The sequence below is a fragment of the Macaca fascicularis genome, chromosome 4 (assembly GCF_037993035.2).
Source record: "Macaca fascicularis isolate 582-1 chromosome 4, T2T-MFA8v1.1".
NCBI lineage: Eukaryota > Metazoa > Chordata > Mammalia > Primates > Cercopithecidae > Macaca > Macaca fascicularis.
The window spans coordinates 4,671,779-4,691,275 of record NC_088378.1 but is presented as its reverse complement, the minus strand read 5'-3'; the positions used below and the strand labels follow the sequence as shown (position 1 = coordinate 4,691,275).

Here is a 19,497-nt window from a genome sequence, read left to right as displayed (position 1 = left end):
GCATGAGCTCACCCACCTGCACACACTCACGCACAGGGCTCTGAGGTGGAGTGGTCACGATGCTGCTTCACCTCCCCATGAGGGGTCACATGGTAGTGGCAGAGGTGGTCATGGCCTGAAGCCAGCGGGAGGGGCCAGAGGAGTGGGGAGCTATCCAGACTGTTATTGGTAACAACACAGAAAGTCCAAAGGTTATTGTTAGGCTAGAAAAAGATTACACTTCATAAAACCATGTTTATTCAAAAAAATCTATTCAGAAAGTCTGGAAAGCGTAATAAATATCTGTACAGTGGCCACCCATCTCAAACATGAATTACAAAGCAGGAACATAAAAATGATGTGTAAACATAACTGCTGAGCCAGTGAACAAAGTGCTGAGTCAGGAGCGAGGCAGAGAAGCGTGCTCAGTAGAACGACACAGACGCTGCAGCCTCCGTCCTCAGCCCCTCAAGCTGCGCTGGAGTCCACCTGCCACCCTCTCCGCACTGCTCAGGGACCGGCAGCGTCCTTCTCCGTTCTCGAATTTGCATGACGCTTAGAAAGGTAGGAGGCAGCAAAACCGTGTCAGAAATGAACGGAGTGCAAATCAAACTTTGCCATGTGCTTGAGAGAATCAGTAAAGCGTTAGGTAAAAATCCCAAGTGCAGCTTTAGGATAACGCCATTTAATGAACAATACTGGCTAACATTAAGTACTATTACCACTTTAAAATTCAAACAATCTTCCAAACATCAATACATACACAGTTAGTTTAAAATCACAGACAAATCGGACTTGAGGGTAAAAGTGAAATCCTCACCTCTTGCCCATGTTTGACTTTGGGGTGGAATTCAGCAAAGCTCTCCCACTGCAGATTGGGAGAATCAGGTATTTCTCCCACACAGGGGGCTGCCAGGGAAGGAGGACCCTATAGGGTGGCCAGCAAGGGGCCACTCGCGGTAGGTCAGGAAGCCTGAGATCTAGGGTTCAGTGTGCGTATTAAGTTCTGTGATTTTCATGACCCGGGGGCGGGGGGTGGTGGTTATGAGATGATCTGTGTGAGCAAGGAGAGCCAATTAACCTTTGGGGAGGTCTATGTCATTTGTGCAAATCATACAGAGCATTTCATTTGACGTGGAGGTGCGCTGAGCTGGTAAAATGCGAATTCTAAGAACACCTTCATTTACATGTCGACTGCTGCTTGAAAGCAGTCACCTGCTATTTCACTAAGGGTTTTGAAAGCTTAGTTTAACATATGATACCATAGCTTCTTTAGGCTGACTTTTGTGGAAGGATTTCCAGTATCACTTTGTTCTGCATATGGGAGGGAAAGTAGAGGTATTTCATAGACCCTCGGCAGAGCAGGGCCAAGCCAGTGTTCTCCTCCGCTGATGCACATCAAATATATGTAAGGACAGAGTTCGCTGTGATGGGGAGTCTCGTCGGTCCCTTTGGCATTCTTAGAGTTCAGAAGCTAAGTCTGTACAAATCGGGATGACTGAAAAAGACCATGAGCTCTTCTGCATAGCAAGCAGAAGAGGTGATGACTTTTGTTCATTTCTGGGAGGAGAAATTCCGTGACCTAAGGATTATCCACTTTTTCCTAAGGTTCTAAAAAGAAATGAAATAATTAAGACCTAAACAGCAAATTCATCATGGTGGAAGTAACTCCAGCCTTGGGAAAAAGCATCTTCTATGGAGAAAAGGTGAGGAATGCCCTGTGGGCACTATGGAAACAGGTATTCAGTCCGACTTGCTCCTTTTATGTTTTGTGATTCTCTAAGAAAAAAAAAAAATCTTCATGGATTAAAGCTTCTGAAACAAGTTTGTATTTTAAGGTCTGAAAACAATCAGACCAAGCTAAGGAGTTATTTTTCAGAACGCAGCACATTTTTTTGTTTGTTTGTTTTGTTTTGTTTTTAGTTGGGTACTAGAATCGAGATGGAGGGAGAACAAATCCCAACACAGTAACATTTTCTTAGGGAAAACCTGGCTGTGGCCAGCGGAGGCCTCCTGAAGCTCCGCTTGCTGCAGACACGGGCTCTTCAGTGATGCAGGGTGAGGGGGTGAGCGGCGCCCCCTCCCACCCAGTCCACTTGCTGGGTACCCTGGCTTGGCGGCCGCCGGGGAGCATCTTCAGCACCCTTACGGGAGAATGAAGGACCCGTGTGTTCCCTCTGCGGGCTGGACTGGGCGTCAAGCCTCCTGCCCGGAACCTCTCACTCGATTTTACTCAATGAAGGAGAGCACAGCATGGCCTAAATGCCCCACACCCAGCCTGTGTGCACACCCCAGGGAATACGGATCTGTGTGAAAACAGATCTGTGCAACAGAGACACAAAACGCAACACAAAGCCACAGCATCTACAAAGTGCATCGCTCCTGTCCACGCTGATCTCCGCTGCCCTCCGACCTGTGCCCCTGCCCCTTAATCTGCTGGGTGGGGCCTGTGTCTCCCTCTAGCCTCCAGTTGGACTGAGAAGGACTGGGTGGGACGCCACAGAGCTCCATTTCTCAAATTCACAGTTTCTCCGTAGACCAGAAAAATCGAAGTGAACACAGCAGAACCACGGCTTTGGGTGAGCACACAGGAAGCTGACACAGGGCTGAGAAGGCGTGAGAACCCACAGCTCCCTGCAAAGCCTCCAGGTAGCTGTGTGACCACCGGAGCTGGGGACCAAGGGCAGCCCAGTGTGCTTGGCCCCCAGGGGAAAGCCAAGACTGGAGGTGGACACAGGCTCCTCCGGGAGGCGCCCCCTTCCATCCGTGGTGACATGGAAAGGCAAAGATCCAGCCCACCTTGCTGTCGCCTGGGCTCTTACTCCTCCTTTGAATTTGGGACAGAGGATAGGATGGGCTACCCAGCACCTCAGGCAAAAACTGAAGGGCGAGGAGGAAACGGCTCTTTGGATTATTTTGGGCAGAACCAGGCGTCTCCCCCTGGACGCCACAGTGCCAACCCCCTCATCCAGCCCGTGGGGAGCCCCAGGATACCAGGTCACCCCAGTCCTCTAGGGCCCTGCAACCACCGACGGCTGCGCCTTTGCACTGCCACTTTCCCACCGGGTACCGGGGACGTCGGCATCGCGAGTCTGACTAAACCGACCGGCTTCATAATTGGAACACAGATCTCTTGGCAGAAATAGAAGCCGTGATATGAGAAGACCCGCGGGTTCTGAAAGAAGCCCCCGGCCTCGCACGGGCACGTGAGGTGAAGGGGCGCATTTGGTTTTGCTTGGGAGAAAAGAGCGGGCGGCGAGGCTGGCGCAGTGAGGCTTGGAGAAGCCCCCGGGTCAGGACCCTCTCCGGGGTTGAAAAAGAAAACACGGACACGGCGAGGGCGGGCGCCGCCTCCCTGCTGGACTTGTGGTCACTCTGGGTGCCAGATGGGCTCCGAGGCCGGGGTCTGTGAGCCCACGAGGATGCTGGCGGGGGACGCTGGGGCCAGGGTCCCACCTGCTACAACCGCGTGGACGTGAGTCTCTTCATGCCTCTGCGCTGAGCCAGGTTGGACGACAGCACGGGCTCCAGCCGCGGGGCCTGAGGTGCTCTGTTTAGAGCAAAGTAGGTGGCGGCCATCGCGCCCTGCAAAACAGAGGACAAGGGTGAGAGCCGTGGTGCCTCACTCCGGGGGTGGAGCCGGAGCCCAGGGCCTCCATGGGCCTCAGCTGCCCCCAGGCAATGTGGGGGAAATCGGAGCTTCCCCAGGGTCCCTGGAGCATGGGGTACTGTGAGCCCGCCACAGGGGGCCAGCACCTGTGGGCCCCAGGAGACAGGGGCTTCTCATTCCTGCACCTGGCCCCCGACCCGTGCCACCCTCACAATGTGCTTGTGCCTTGGGGGGAAATTTTTTAGACTCTTGTGGAGCCCACAAGCTGAGGTCGCGTATCCCCTGCATTCTGACAGTGAGGCCAGGTCTGTTTTGGGGCTTGCTGGGTCCTAGGACACACGCACAGCAAATGCCAGGGCCTGTCAACCTGGACTTTGGCCACTGTTGAGGAGTCTGGACTCATCTGGAGGAACAGGCATATCCTGGAGTGAATCCCAGTTCTCAGCATGGATCTGGAGGGGACTGCTCCTAACTGGGTCATGCCTAGTCCTGCTGGGGTGGGACGGTCTATACTTCTCAGAAGAGGAGTCCCACCCAGAGGATGGGGTGCCTGAGAGGCAACTGTTGCCTGAATGTAAGTCACTTATGAAGTGGGGACTTTTTTGCACGTGTGGCCTAGAATGGAGGCTTTGAACTTGAGTGGAACAGCCACACCAGCTGCCACCACGTCCGCAGAGATTGCCACCTAATCAGAGAGGCGCACTGTGCGTGACCGCGCATGTCTGGTGAAGTACGTGAAGGTGAGTGGGCCGGCGGTGCAGTTTGGGGCTGCTATGGGCTCTTTCTCTGCACTCCCTGGTTTCTTCAGAGTAATTGCAAGGTGTCAGGTTCTTTTCTGGGTTTCCCATTCCCACCACTGTGTCCACACTGTTGCCTGCTGGTACCTTCACCAGGTGCACGTCCTGTCGGCTGAGCTGGTTTTGGGACAGGTACTCTCTGTTGACCACCCAGGGGTGTTTGAGCACTTGCATCGCTGTCAGGCGCTGATGAGGGTCCACGTGGAGCATCTTGGACACGACGTCCTGCCAGGGAAGGGCACGAGAGTGCGGGGGATGTTTGGATCATCTGTGCTGCGTCAGAGCCTCCCCAGCAGAACAACTTCTGTCCGTCTACAGCAACACCCAACCACTATGCTATGCGAGTGTGGGTCTTTCTTTGCATTTTGGGGTCAAGTGTTCACTTTCAGGTTTAGAAGTATGTCAATGGTTTTTAGCTTTAAGTATCAGCAAACTTAGAAGTTCACTGAAGGTTTATCTTTTATTAAATTTTTCACGTCTAAAAGGAAGTTAAATGTGGAAATGTTAGACAATGCATGTAAATCGATGAAACACTGTTTCTTGTAACAATGATATCTTTCCAAAGGGAGAAGCTGAAATAATAAATATTCCACAGGTAGAAATCAACTCATCATGATGCACATACTTACATTTTTTATCAGGACTACCCACAGATATTTACTACAAATAATCACAAACTGTAACATCTACAATCTGGAGCCATCAGATATGTCCAATGGGTTCATGTGCAATAAAGGTCTTTTTCTATTTCATTGTAAAGTCATAGCAGTAAAAACCTCTAAAACGAGACTCCACGTGTGTACACACACACACACACAATACAGTGCACATTCTACTACAGTGAATTACATTTGCGGAGTACTTGGTGACAGTGTGAATTACATTTGCAGACACACCTGATGCTTCTGCTGTAATCACCATAATCATCCTTGAGGTAAATGGGGCAAATATTACTTTTCCTAATTTGCAGATGAAGACATCACTGCCCGAGGAAGATCCAAGATGAGAATCCATCTTCTATCCACTAGCCTACTCTCCTTCCTTAGTGTTCCCACCCCATATGAAGAGGTCATAAAATGAATTAGAATGTGGTTGGGCGCGGTGGCTCATGCCTGTAATCCCAGCACTTTCGGAGGCCGAGGTGGGTGGATCACTTGAGGTCAGGAGTTTGAGACCAGCCTGGCCAACATGGTGAAACCCATCTCTACTAAAAATACAAAAATTAGTTGGGTGTGGTGGCAGGCGCCTATAATCCCAGCTACTTGGGAGGCTGAGGCAGGAGAATCACTTGAGTCCAAGAGGCAGAGGTTGGAGTAAGCTGAGATTGCACCATTGCACTCCAGCGTGGGCTACATTGCAAGAGTCCATCTCGGGAAAAAAAAAGAAAAAGAAAAAGAAAAAAAAAGAATGCATATAGAATGTGAAGTGGAATTACTCATTAGAATTTTTGGTCATGAAACAACTAAGAAATACTATGCACAATAACAATATCCTTTTTATACAGAAAAATCTAACGCCTTTTGATATTTGATAACATTAACCTTGGTAATTTCTTGCAACAAATATCTCCTAGAAGTATGAGTGTTGTCATTTTCAGGTGTAAAAAACAAAAGCAAAGAGTGCTTTATTAACTCTTCTTTCATTATCTTATAGTCAAGACACTGAGAGAAGCAGTATTTTTACTCTATACCTGTAGGATGTGGAGAAAGACATACTAATCTGTAGCTTTGCTGGTGTTTGGAGGACTGGAGGTTCTGTTGTGTGCTAAGTAAGAGAAAGGAAGAGGCACGGGGAAAAAACAGGGGTGGGATGTGCTGATCAGGGACTGGTGGTGAGGGACAGGAAGGGTTGGCGAAGTCCTGTGAGGCGGCAGAGACTTCTGCCTGCAGCAGTGATCTTGACAATGTGCCTTTGTCCTTGACTCTGCTCCTTTCCCAACACCTTCTCCCTGCTCCCACACCAGCTTCCAAGATGGCCTTCCAGACAAACCACCAGCACCCACGACCTAGTCTGAGGCTCTATTTTGGGAACCAGAACTAAGACAAGTCCTACACTCATTTAAGAAAAAGTGAGGGTGTGGAAAGGAGCACTTGGACTGTCAGGGTCTGACATCTGGGATATGCTCACTAAATGCCAGCTGCCATCACCTCTGCCATCATTTCCACAATCACCCTCACCATCCTTCCTCCCTCACCCCCACCCTCACCCTCACCCTCATCTTCACCATCACCTCCACCATCATCACCATCCTTCTTCCCTCACCCCCACCACCACCCTCACCCTCATCTTCACCATCACCTCCACCATCATCCTCACCATCCTTCCTCCCACACCCCCACCATCACCCTCACCTTCACCACCACCTCCACCATGATCACCACATCACCATCCTCACCATCATCTTCACCATCACCTCCACCATCATCCTCACCATCCTTCCTCCCACACCCCCACCATCACCCTCATCTTCACCACCACCTCCACCATGATCACCACATCACCATCCTCACCATCATCTTCACCATCACCTCCACCATCATCCTCACCATCCTTCCTCCATCACCCCCACCACCACCCTCACCATCATCTTCACCACCACCTCCACCATGATCCTCACCATCCTTCCTCCATCACCCCCACCACCACCCTCACCATCACCCCACCATCATCCTCACCATCATCCTCACCATCACCTGCACAGTCACCTTCACCATCCTTCCTCCATCACCTCCACCACCACCCTCGCCATCCTTCCTCCATCACCCCCACCATCAGCCTCACCATCATCTTCATCACCTCCTCTACCATCATCCTCACCATCCTTCCTCCATCACCCTCACCATTACCCTCACCATCATCTGCACAATCACCCTCACCATCATCTTCACCACCTCCATCATCACCCTCGCCATCCTACCTCCATCACCCCCACCATCACCCTCACCATCACCATCACTGTCACCATTATCTTCACCACTACTTCCATCACCCTAGCCATCCTTCCTCCATCACCTCCACCATCACCATCGCCATCATCTTCACCACCACCTCCAACATCACCCTCACCATTTTTATCCGTCACCTCCACTATTACCCTTGCGATCCCTCCTTCATCACCTCTACCATCACCCTCCACCATCACTTGCCACGCTTCCCCATCACCTCCACCATCATCTCTACCATTACCTTCCATTATCTCCACCATCACCTCCACTATCATCTGTGCCATTACCCTCATTACCCTCACCATCATCCCCATCACCTCCACCATTACCTCCACAATCACTACCATCACCTCTCACTATCATCTCCCACCACTCCCACCATCACCTCCATGATCACCACCACCTCTGCCACCACTTTTGTCATCCCTTCATCACCTCCATCATTTCCCACTGTCACCTCCACAATGATCACCTCCACCATCACTGCTGCCACCTCTGCCACCACTTTTGCCATCCATCATTACTCCCACCATTACCTCCACCATCATCTCCACCATCATCACCTCCACCATCACCTCCATGATCACTCCTGCCACTATCTCCACCATGATTTCCACAATTATCCCCTCCACCATGCCTTCACCACCACCTCCATCATCACTGTCGCCACCACTGCCACCACTTCTGCCATCCCTACACCATCACCTCCATCATCATTCCCGCCATTACCTCCACCATCATCTCCACAATCGTCACCTCCACCTTGACTGCATGAAGTTGCACTGAGATGACAACAGCAGAATTGGAATCAGAGCCCCTGACTCCTTCTCTTCCAGCCCTTTTACATGAACACTGGAAACAGCTGTTGGTGCTGCTTACCAGTGGCTGGATTATGATTTACTATTGGATTAGATAGGAATTTGATGATGCCAAGTAAAAAACCGCCTGATGGTCAAAGGAAATAAGGCAGGTTATAAACTGTGTGGACTGCAGACAAGGCCAAACTCCAAGTATTTTACAAGAATAGAAGTACATCTCTGAACCACAGCTCTACTTGGTTGGTTTATGAACATGCAGGGCAATCATTCTGCAATATTGCTAAAAGCGTGGTGGTTAAATTTATGTGTCAACATGGCTGGGTTATGTTACCCAGTCTAGATGTTGCTGTGAAGGTTTTTTTCAGATGTGGTTAACACTTAAGTCAGTCGACTTTGAGTAAAGCAGTTACCCTCCACAATGTGGGTCAGCCTCATCCAGTCAGTGGAAGGCCTCCTTAGGAAAAAGACTGTGCTCCCCTGAGGAGGAGGGAGTTCTGTGGCAGACGGCCTGTGCTGGGCAACTGCCCCATCCGTTCCTCCCTGGGGCTCCAGCCTGCCGGCTGCCCTGCAGTCACAGACTTCCCCGTCCCCACAGTCACGTGAGCCAATTTCTTACAAATAAATCTCTCTCTCTCTCCACACACCACACACACACACACACACACACACACACACACACACACACACACGCGTTCTTTTTCTTTGGAGAACCCTGTATAACATACCAAGACACTAGAAAATGTGAACATGCTAAAAATGTTTTTGGAAATAATGTTTTTAGATGAAAGGCTTAAAAGATGCCGAGGATAAGGCCAGGCGTGGTGGCTCACACCTGTAATCCCAGCACTTTGGGAGGCCGAGGTGGGTGGATCACTTGAGGTCAGGAGTTCGAGACCAGCCTGGCCAACATGGTGAAACCCAGTCTCTACTAAAAATACAAAAAAGTTAGCCGGGTGTGGTTGCACACAGCTGTCGTCCCAGCTACTTGGGAGGTTGAGACAGGAGAATTACTTGAACCCAGGAGGCGGAAGCTGCAGTGAGCCGAGATTGTGCCACTGCACTCCAGCCTAGGTGAGACAGAGTGAGACTCCATTTCAAGAAAAAAAAAAAAAAAAAAAGATGCTGAGAATAAAATACCTACACTACTTATATAAAACCTATCCACTGGCTTCCTCAGAAATAATATGGCTGTTTCAGAATCTGAATATTTAAAAGCGACACTGGACATGGACATGTACTCACTTTGGCTGCGTCAGATATGGAGTCCCAGTTTCCCCCAGAAAGGGCATACTTCCCACTGCCGATCCGCGCCAAAATCTCCTCAGGGGTATCGTCTGGCCCATTTGCAAAAGGGGTAAATCTGTATAATTAGACAATTTGTGGTAATGAGCTTCCATTTTACAACCTAAAATAAAGTTTTCAAGTTGCTATCACCCCTCGGCTGTTAAAAAGAACAGCGCTTTGCTTCCCCCTCCTCTGCTCTGCAGCCAGGATTCACGGGAAAGCGGAACTCGGAACTTACCTCTTAACACTATGCCCGTTTTCCTTCCTTAGCCATTGGGTGGCTAGAGGTTGATGGGAAAGTGGGAGAGCCCTGTGAGACCTGTGCTGTATCCCCTCTGGACCCAGGTAAACTGGGACGGGGTGGCCTAGTGAGCTGCCTGGTGCCATGGTTTCCATGGTGACGGTGTAGCATCATGCAAGAGAGCCTGAGACGTGAGTCTGAAAGACCCATGGTGGATGTGTTACCAACTCTGTGTTCTTTGACAAGTTAACTTTTTGAGTCTCCATTGCAAATGCAGAGCGTATGCATGAATACGCATACATGCTTGGTGCAGCCCTGACCGTATTCCAACGTGTGGGAGGTATTCCTGGTGTCCCACCTTCACACACACCCACACACTCCTAGAAAAGGAAGGATATGTGTGCTGCCAGCGCTTCCTCTAGTGGGAAAGTTTGTGATCTAGTTTTCCATATAGGCAAAGTGAGTATTAGAAGCATCACAAAATAACCTGACTGTGGCATTGGTAAGAAACTGAGGTTTCTTCCTTTGCTACTGCAGTCCTCGGGGTGCGGCTTCAGGCACCTGATTTACTCTTCTGCTGTGGACACTACCTATTGATGAAATACGTGAAAAGCAGGCCGAGCTCATTCATTCTCAAGGGGGCATTCAGGCCATTTTGCTAGAGCAAACAGGATTGGATGGTCTAGGGTTCTTTTCTTTTCTTTTTGCCTCCAAGTATTTAATAAACGTAATAGGAACCAGCGGATCTTGTAGGATCCTAGACCTTCCTGCCTAGAAGCAGCCACGGTGTGTCCTCTTCTCACTCAGGGGAGAGGGAAGGGAGGCCGGTACAGGTTCAAGTGTTTAGCCCAGAGTCATGGCTAATGGCGAGTGGGGCTCAGAGGGAAGTTAGCTGTCTGGATGGCAGGCCCAGGCCACTTTTTGTAACACCACGTGTCTCACCACAATGAACCGGCCCATGCATGACTCACAACCACGAAAGCCAGGTACAGACACTGTTTGACCCTGAAGCTGCTATGGATGCTTCTGGTTTAAGAGGATGTCTGGAAGGCACATCTGTTGCTACCATTTAAGACAGTGGCAGGGTCAGCAGAGAGAATGGGGACTATGCTGGCAAAATGTTGGATGTTTTGTTCATGAGCTGAGTTTAAAGAAAATGTGTGGCTACATTTCTTGCTCTTGTCCAGTTGTCCTGAGGGGCTAAGGAAGTCTGCGAGTGTTCACTCAGGGTCTGGGAGTGTTTGCATATGCATTGGGTTTGCCCACATGTGCACACTAGGACGGGGCTGGCCCTGGTCCCCTAACAGACCAGTCACTGAGGCTGCTGCCCCGTGTCTCCTCCTGACACCTGTTTGAGGCGACTGCTTACCCTGCCAGCATGGTGTACAACAGGATTCCCAAACTCCAGATGTCACACGCCGCATCGTAGCCTTGACGCTTCAGGACCTAGGAGGGAACGACAGGACACTGGCATGCCCTTCACGAAGGACATTCAGGTTGACAGCACATTTCTCCAGCGGCATCCTATGCCAGCAAGCTGGGGACTAGGAGGAGGACAGTGCTGTGTCTTCGGTGTGACCACTGTTTCTTAATGCAAAGCCAACCCTAAGGTACTGCAGTAGGACTCCTCCCAGGACAGCCACATGGTGAACCAGTGCTCTTGCCAGACACATGACAGACAGGCTAAAAAGGAGGGCCTTAATTTTTAAGGCAGAAGGATTTTTCTGTTATGGCGAAATACGTATAACATAAAATTGACCATCAAAGCCCTTTTTAGGTGCAGTTTAGTAGCATTAAGCTTATTCACATCATGGTGCCAACACCACCACCATCCATCCATAGAGCATTTTCACCTTCCCAAACTGAAACTGTCGCCATTAAACAACAATTCCCTGTCCCCTAGTTCCTAACACCTACCCTTCTACTTTCCATCTGTATGAATCTGACTCCTCTAGGGACCTCATATGAGTAGAATCATGCAATGTTTGTCTTTCTGTGACTGGCTAATATCACTTAGTAACACCCGTGTGGTTTCTACCTTTCAGCTGTTGTGAATAGTGCTGCTGTGAACATGGGTGGACACATGTCTGTCTGAGTTCCTGCCTTCAAGTCTTTTGGGTGTATACCCAGAAGTTCCATTCCGGGCTACATGATAATGTTTAATTTTTCTGAAGAACTGTTAAAGCAGCAAAACTTGTATGCATGCTAGGATTACATACTTCAGTAGAGGGCAATCCTCTGAGATAGTTACAGTTGAGTTACAACAAAGGAAGCCGCATCAGTGCTCATGGATTACTGCAGATGATTGGATTTAGCATTAAATATTGAGTCGGGAGAGCTCGGCTCAATTTCCATAGAGATGAGAGCGAGGAGCCTGTCCTTTCCTCTCTGTATTGCTGCCACCGTGTGCGAGCCTGCACCATGGAGGGGACCAGCCAGCACGTGCTGAATGAATATGGTGCTCATGGTGCAAGCCTCACTTCCTAATCCATCAGCTGGGCAGCCTTCAGCAGTCACTTACACACACGGAGCTTGTGCTTTCTGAATCTGCGAAACATGGTTAATAGATTATACCCTGCCTACTTCGTATGGTGGATGAGAGTAAAAGTAAAAAAAAAAAAGTTGGTAAAAGTGCTTTGTAAATGGCAAAGGAGTATCACAACCTAGGGCATTCTGTAATCAATAAAATCAATATTGTGGGAGACCAGAATATGCTACCCCAAAATATGCTGCATAGGCGTGAGGGGCGCTGAGCTGAAGATACCTAAGAAGAAGCAGATGCAGGAGCGCTCTGTGTCTTCCATTTGTCTAAAATCAGGACATGGATTAAGACAAAAGGTACCAACCCCCCACCAGAGAGGACAAAGGCTTTCCCTAGGGACAGCTTTGGACCCATGTGGTCCCATATAGAACCAGCCTCCATCGGCCAGCCCTGTACCTCCCCAAGCTGCAGTCCCTGGAGACCCAAAGCCCTCTTCCTTTGTCTTGCCAGGTCTCTAAAAATTCTCTGTTCTTTGTTGAAGATGTCATGTAGGCTGGACTCAAAGCCACCTCTGTCAGAACGACTCATTCCCTGGGCATCTCCCATGCAAACATCAGAAGATGTGTTAGTAAACTTCTTTTTCTCTTGTTAATCTGTCTTTTGTCACAGGGGTCTGGTCCAGCTAAGAACTTATGAGGGATGAGGAAAATGTGATTTTCCTCCCCTGTAATATTACCAATATTAATGTTGATTAAGTAAGGCAAGAACAGAGACTTATAACCTGGTTCCTTTTTTTTTTTTTAATTTTTATTTTTTGAGACGGAGTCCTGCTCTTTCAACCAGGCTGGAGTGCAGTGGCGTGATCTTGACTCACTGCAACCTCCGCCTCCTGGGTTCAAGCGATTCTCCGGCCTCAGCCTCCCGAGTAGCTGGGACTATGGGCACACACCACCACACCTGGCTAATTTTTGTATTTTTAGTAGAGACTGGGTTTCACCATGTTGGCTAGGCTGGTCTCCAACTCCTGACCTCAGGTGATCCACCTGCCTCAGCCTCCCAAAGTGTTGGGATTATAGGCATGAGCCACCACACCCAGCCAAACCTGGTTATTTTTAAAGGGGCCACAGGTTGCTCACGTGTCTGGATAACCCCTGCATAACCTAAAACAGCCTCTCAGCCCAGCCCCTGGCTGCACGTCCATTCATGTCTCAGCATGCAGAAGCATCTTTACCATGCACCAGTGGCCCTGGGTGACCTCTCAAATAGCTCCAAGACCCCCACGAGATGCCAGGCGCCTCAGGCCTGGCTGCTCGCTTGACGCCCCTCCCACCGGAGCAGCTCTGGTCCGGTTCCATCAAGAACCCGCGGGATCCACGCAGACTCTGAAGTCTGCCTTCCTTCCCAGTTCCCTCCTCCCCCATCCCACCGGCAGCATCAGCCACCGCCCTTCCCTTCCTCTTTTTACCACCGGATCAGATTCCGTGGCTTTTCTCAAAGGCAAGAAATTGGGCTTAGCTTTATAAATACATCCTTGACTTCAGAACCTAATGGAACTTGTTCCTGGGAAACGTGAAAAGAGAGAGAAGTTCACCGGGTGCCTTGACAGCTGCTGAGTGGGGCTGGGAGCAGACACAGACCCTGACCAACGTGAGCGTTCCGTGGTAAATCACCCTGGAGCCCTGCGGTTCGCAGTCTGACAGCTGCTGACTTGCTGCTGCCAGGGAACCAATCTGCAGTGAGAACTGGGGTGCAGAGGAAATCCGTAAACTTAGTTGCTCCCTGCGCTGTGACGGATCCATCTCCCATCCCAGGTGAATCGCAGCTCTGTCCTGGTTGTATAAGGAGACTACAGTATCATCTCTCTAACTTGGAATAAATATGGAGATTTCATCCAAATTGTCTACAGAAGACAATTTTACATAAAAATGTTACTGTTGAAAAGTTTTTTCAAGTGGGAAAATGAGAATAAGAACAACTGTGTTTAAGCAAGATTGGCCTCTGGCCCAGGAGACTGAAGGTTCTCATTTCTGTTTCCCAACACCACTGCTGACGCGGCTCAAGCCACCTCTGCTGTCCCCGCTGTCCCCGCTGTCCAGTGGCTCTGCAGTGGGAGGGGCAGAGCGTCTCTGCGGACGGAGGGGCCTGGGTCTGCAGGCTGGGAATGCTCACCTCCGGGGCCACGAAGTTGGCCGTGTAGCAGGGCGTCATGAGCAGCCCGTTCCCCGCGCGCAGCTGCTTGGCAAAGCCGAAGTCACAGACTCGGATGGATTCCGGGCTCCCCGACTCATCCCTGTACAGGATGTTACTCGGTTTCAGGTCTCGATGAACAACCTGCAAGACAGAAGGCACGGTGCCTACTTGGGGGCCGAGAACTGAGCAGGAGAGGGAAGGCAGGTGCATTAGGAGGGGAGGGTGCCTTTGGGAATTGTCTTCCCAGCAGGTCCTGCAAGGAGGCAGCAGGCCAGCAGTGTCAACAGCTGCTGTCTTCTCCACAGGGCCCCCCACCTTCTCCTCTTCTGTGATAGTCACTCACATCTGAGCCCCTTGTGTCACCTGCTTTTACAGTGAATGAATATTTGAGTAAATAAGTGAGCACCTCTCCAAGATGAGGCTGCAGCTTACTGGAGCTGCCACATAAAAGGAAATGTGGTGAGCTCTGGTGATGGGAATGAAAAGCATTTTAAAGATGATATTCATTCAGTAATTATTCCCTGTGTGCCCACCCCCATGCACTGTCAGGTGTTGGAGCAGCGCCAGTGAGTGGCACAGATCAGGCACCTGCTGTCCTGGGCGCACCACCTCGTGGGGGAGATGGACCGGGGCCACGTGATCATGCAGTCACTCTGCAATCATGCTCTGAGGCCTCCCAGGGAGGACTGCGCTGGCTGCAATGATGGTGGGGCCAGCGCACCTCAAAGCAAAGCGGCTATTTAGGGCAGAAAGCAATGTGTTCTGAGGGGACAGAGGGCCATTGTAAGGACATGTGGCGTGTCTTTGTACAGCTTGGATCCTGAACGCCTCAATTGTCCTAATAAAATCCAGTGGGAGGATGTAGAAGGGAATTAAAGGGACACACTCCAGCAGTCAGGCCTGGTTTGCAGAGGTCCTGACGGCAAGGAAATGAAAGATTGTGGTTTCACTTCCACTGCCTCCGCTCATTAAATATGAGCAGATCTGCAGAAAGCATCATCCGAAGGGCTTCCCCTGAGTTTGACTGTACTGGGAAAACCTGGAAGAGCTTAATGCTCAAGACCACCGGGTGACCACACAGAAAAGACCCAGTGTGTGGTCCTGGAAGAATATTCCCCTGTTTGGAGATGACTGCATTCTGAAGGCTCAGGACTACGCACACAGCTGGCTAAGACCGTATTTCCTGCTTCAGGAGAAACACTGGGAAGAGACGGCGCACAGGGGAAACGTGTGACACGGTACAGCCGCCTCCCTGTGAGGCCAGGGCTGGGACGGAGAGCACTGCCTGGAACCAGAGGGTCGGGGTCCAACCACACTGGCCACCTACTCATGTGTGACCGTGGGCAAGATACTCAAACTCCTGTGCCCTTTGCCTGCACAGTGGGTGTGATCTAGGGTTAGGGAGTCAGTGAATGAAGAGCTTGAAGTGCAGCCTGGATCACGGTGAGGCCCACGTGAACCTCAGGCATCACCGCCATCCCTGCCTCAGCGTCCCTGCGCACTGGTTAATGAATTCAACGTTACCCATTGCAAGTAATGAAAATTGTCAATTTCTTTTGATTAAGGCCAAAGTTTTTTGGCTAAAATTGGTACAAATGATTTTAGACTCTCAAAGGGTAGCAGAGTCAGCCACCCCAAAATATGCTGCTTTGCCATAAGGATTATTTTGAGCTGAAAACAACGGAAAAGATGCAGATATAAGCAAAGCCCTCTGCCTTCCCCTTCTTTACCTAAAAGCAGGATATAAATGGGTAAAGGTGTCCCTCCTGCCCTCTCTGCCTGGAAGGACGGAAGGGACACTCTAGACCCTTACAGCCTGGAGAAGCCACCAGAATGATCTCCATAACAAATGTTCCTAATTAGCCCTCATCGTCTATTAGTTTCCCATAGACCTAGCTTCCCACAGTTTGCTGCCCTAGAAATGCAGTCCTTTCTCTTTGTTTTCTTTAAAAATTATTCTTCTTTTTAAAATTAAAAAAGTTTTAAAATTTGAGACAGTTTTGCTCTGTCACCCAGGCTGAAGTGCAGTGGCATGATCTTGGCTCACTGCAACCTCCGCCTCCCAGGTTCAGGCGATTCTCATGCCTCCACCTCCTGAGTAGCTGGGATTACAGGTGTGTGCCATCACATCTGGCCAATTTTTGTATTTTTAGTAGAGATAGGGTTTTGCCATGTTGGCCAGGCTGGTCTCGAACTCCTGACCTCAGGTGATCTATCTGCCTCAGCCTCCCAAAGTGCTGGGATTACAGGTGTGAGCCACTGCACCCGGCAAATTTATTGTTCTTTTGTTAAAATGCTACATAAGCTCAAGTTCTAACAATTCCTTGGAGTTATTCATGGCTGAGTGCTCCCGTGTGTATGTGAGATGCACATGTTAATAAACTTCTGTTTTTCTCTTGTTAACCTGTCTTTGGCCAGTGTTGTTTATACGGCCTCCACCGAAGAACTAAGATGGGCAGAGGGAAAAAAGAATTTTTCTTTTTTTTGAGATGGAGTCTCGTCCTGTTACCCAGGCTGGGGTGCAATGGTGCTATCTCAGCTCACTGCAACCTCCGCTTCCCGGGTTCAAATGATTCTCCTGCCTCAGCCTCCTGAGTAGCTAGGATTACAGGTGTGTGCCATCTTGCCCAGCTAATTTTTTCTGTTGTTGTTATTATTTTTAGTAGAGACGGGGTTTCACCATGTTGGCCAGGCTGATCTCGAACTCCTGACCTCATGATCCGCCCATCCTGGCCTCTCAAAGTGCTGGGATTACACGCGTGAGCCACCACGCCCAGCCGGAAAAAGAGAAATTTTCTTCCCCTGCACGTCGCTGAGCCTCCAGACACACGAGGGACAATGGTGGCACGGAAGGAATTCCAGGACAATCTGCGTTCTCAGCTCTTGAACCCATAAACCCTTGTGGTTTTGGTTCCCTCCCTGAAGCTCCCTCCTCCCTGATGGCTGCCCCAGGCACGGCTCCTACCCCCTGGGAATGGAGGTAGTCCATGGTCTTGGTGATGGTGCACAGGACGTCACTGGCCTCACGCTCCGAGAAGTATCTCTGCTGGAGGATGCGGTCCAGGAGCTCCCCGCCACGCATCAGCTCCATCACCAGGTACACGAACTTGCCATCGTCATAGACCTGTGGAGTGAAGGGGCGCACATGGGCCTCAGGGACGCGCACGTCACCGCATGTCACCGCGGCTGGTTACTGTGAAAGAGCAACTACTCCAGAGGGGGCAGCAGAGGAAGTCACAGGGGAGAGGCTGGGACTGCAGGGTCCTATGGGAGTGCAAACAAGGCTTCTGCAGGGAAGAAGCGAATGGCCATTCCTGTCATACCAGATGTGCTCTTTTTAGGAAGAATATGGTTTTAATAATCCACTGCTAAGTAGGGACTGAGTAGGGACACACGAGATGGGTGTGTCCTTAGCTGAGATGAATGGCTTCATGACTCTGCCAGGAGATATTTATTATTATTATTATTTTGAGACGAAGTCTCGCTCTGTCACCCAGGCTGAAGTGCAATGGTGCCATCTCAGCTCACTGCAACCTGCAGCTCCTGGGTTCAAGCGATTCCTCCTGACTCAGACTCCCAGGTAGCTGGGATTATAGGTGCACATCACCATGCCTGGCTAATTTTTGTATTTTTAGTAGAGACAGGGTTTTGCCATGTTGGCCAAGCTGGACTCAAACTCCTGACCTCAAGTGATCCACCTGCCTCAGCCTCCCAAAGGGCTGGGATTACAGGTGTAAGCCACGGTGCCCGGCCTGCCAGGAGATATTTAGACGTTAAGAAATGCAAATATTGGCAAAGCACCTTGCAAAGGCAGGGCCTCAGGGGCAGTGTTTTTCAAACTGTAACGTGCATCCAATCTTGGGGGATCTTGCTAAAATGCATGTTCCGGTCCTGCAGCCTGGGGTGGGGCCTGGCCCTCTGTATTTCTAACCAGCTTCCCATGATGTCTGTGCTGCTGCCGCACAGACAGCACTGAGTGGCCAGGCGCTGGGAGCGCAGAGAGGCTAGGCAGAGTCCAGGGCGAAGTCACGTATCACAGCCATGCTGTTGCTTCAGAGAAGCAATAGAAAACGATGGTTTCCTCCATACTGGCTTTTATCTCATGAATTCAATTTAAAAATATGCTCTGATTATTCTTTTGATTTTTTGATTTTTTGAAATGGAGTCTCTCTTAGTTGCCCAGGCTGGAGTGCAATGGTGTGATCTCGGTTCAGTGCAACCTTCACCTCCCAGGTTCAAGCAATTCTCCTGCCTCAGCCTCCCGAGTAGCTGGGATTACACGTGCCCACCACCACACCCAGCTAATTTTGTATTTTTAGTAGAGATGGGGTTTCACCATGTTGACCAGGCTGGTCTTGAACTCCTGACCTCAAATGATCAGCCTGCCTATGCCTCCCAAATTGCTGGGATTACAGGTGTGAGCCACCGCACCCGGCCCGCTCTGGCTATTCTTATGCCAAGCTTGCTTGTTAAGACCCTTTGCATGCACCAATCACTATGCATGAGGGAAACTGAGGTAGGCCCAATACCCTGTGGCTCTAGGTTCACAATGCTGGAATCAGTTTGGAGTTGGAGCGTGGAGGAGGAAAATTGTCTCCTCTCTCTGCTCCTGGATCCCAAACCCTGCAGCCCATGGGCCTCTATGAGAGACTCCACCTGTGGGCTGTCATTCACACAAGCTCTCTCTTCCTCTGTTTTACTTGCTCCCTCCATGACTGGGGCGGTGGCTATCAAAAAGACTTGAGTACACCGTCCAGCAAATCAGCTGCAAGTGACTGAGATATGTGGGTGGTGGAAAACAGCTCAGACAGGCATGAGATGTGAGAAAGCTTGCTTAGAGTGAATGGGAGCTTTTTTGTGCCAGTTGAAGAAACAGAAGGAAGTGGAGATGCTGCTGCACGAGGACCACTCACATCTTTGAGGGTGATGATGTTCGGGTGCTGGCCGTACCGCAGCAGGATCTCGATCTCTTCCGAGGGGTCTCTCTTGCTCTTATCGATGATCTGGAACAAACACAGCATGTGGCAGTGAGAGGTCTACTTTAGGCTTCCGGGTAGTATCTGCTGGTGGACCCTTGAGTTTGAGTAAAGTCTGGTCCCAGGTGGCCCAACCACTTCAATCGCACACCCGACCAAGAGATAGTCTGAGATT

At 50.2% G+C, this 19,497-nt stretch overlaps 1 protein-coding gene and 1 long non-coding RNA gene across 9 annotated transcripts in view; one reads left to right on the top strand and one right to left on the bottom strand.

The window, feature by feature from the left end:
* Window positions 1-217: 217 nt before the first annotated feature.
* The window catches only part of RPS6KA2 (ribosomal protein S6 kinase A2), a 451,568-nt gene continuing 432,288 nt past the window's right edge, over window positions 218-19,497 (bottom strand). For 6 of the 8 annotated variants that reach the window (XM_045390398.3, XM_045390397.3, XM_045390400.3 and 3 more), the window contains 7 exons: window positions 19,260-19,349; window positions 17,312-17,470; window positions 14,326-14,487; window positions 11,044-11,120; window positions 9,392-9,509; window positions 4,474-4,611; window positions 1,760-3,564 (listed from right to left, as the gene is read on the bottom strand). In XM_045390398.3, coding sequence (XP_045246333.1) covers window positions 3,439-3,564; window positions 4,474-4,611; window positions 9,392-9,509; window positions 11,044-11,120; window positions 14,326-14,487; window positions 17,312-17,470; window positions 19,260-19,349 — 870 coding nt within the window. In that variant the 3' untranslated portion in view covers window positions 1,760-3,438. Of the gene's footprint in view, window positions 1,591-1,759; window positions 3,565-4,473; window positions 4,612-9,391; window positions 9,510-11,043; window positions 11,121-14,325; window positions 14,488-17,311; window positions 17,471-19,259; window positions 19,350-19,497 lie in introns of those variants that run through there. The other 2 variants (XM_074036766.1, XM_074036765.1) reach the window with 1 other exon arrangement.
* On the top strand, window positions 4,007-12,374 carry LOC141410026 (uncharacterized). Its single transcript, XR_012433266.1, has 2 exons — window positions 4,007-4,329; window positions 11,720-12,374. It is a non-coding gene; the product is annotated as an uncharacterized lncRNA (long non-coding RNA).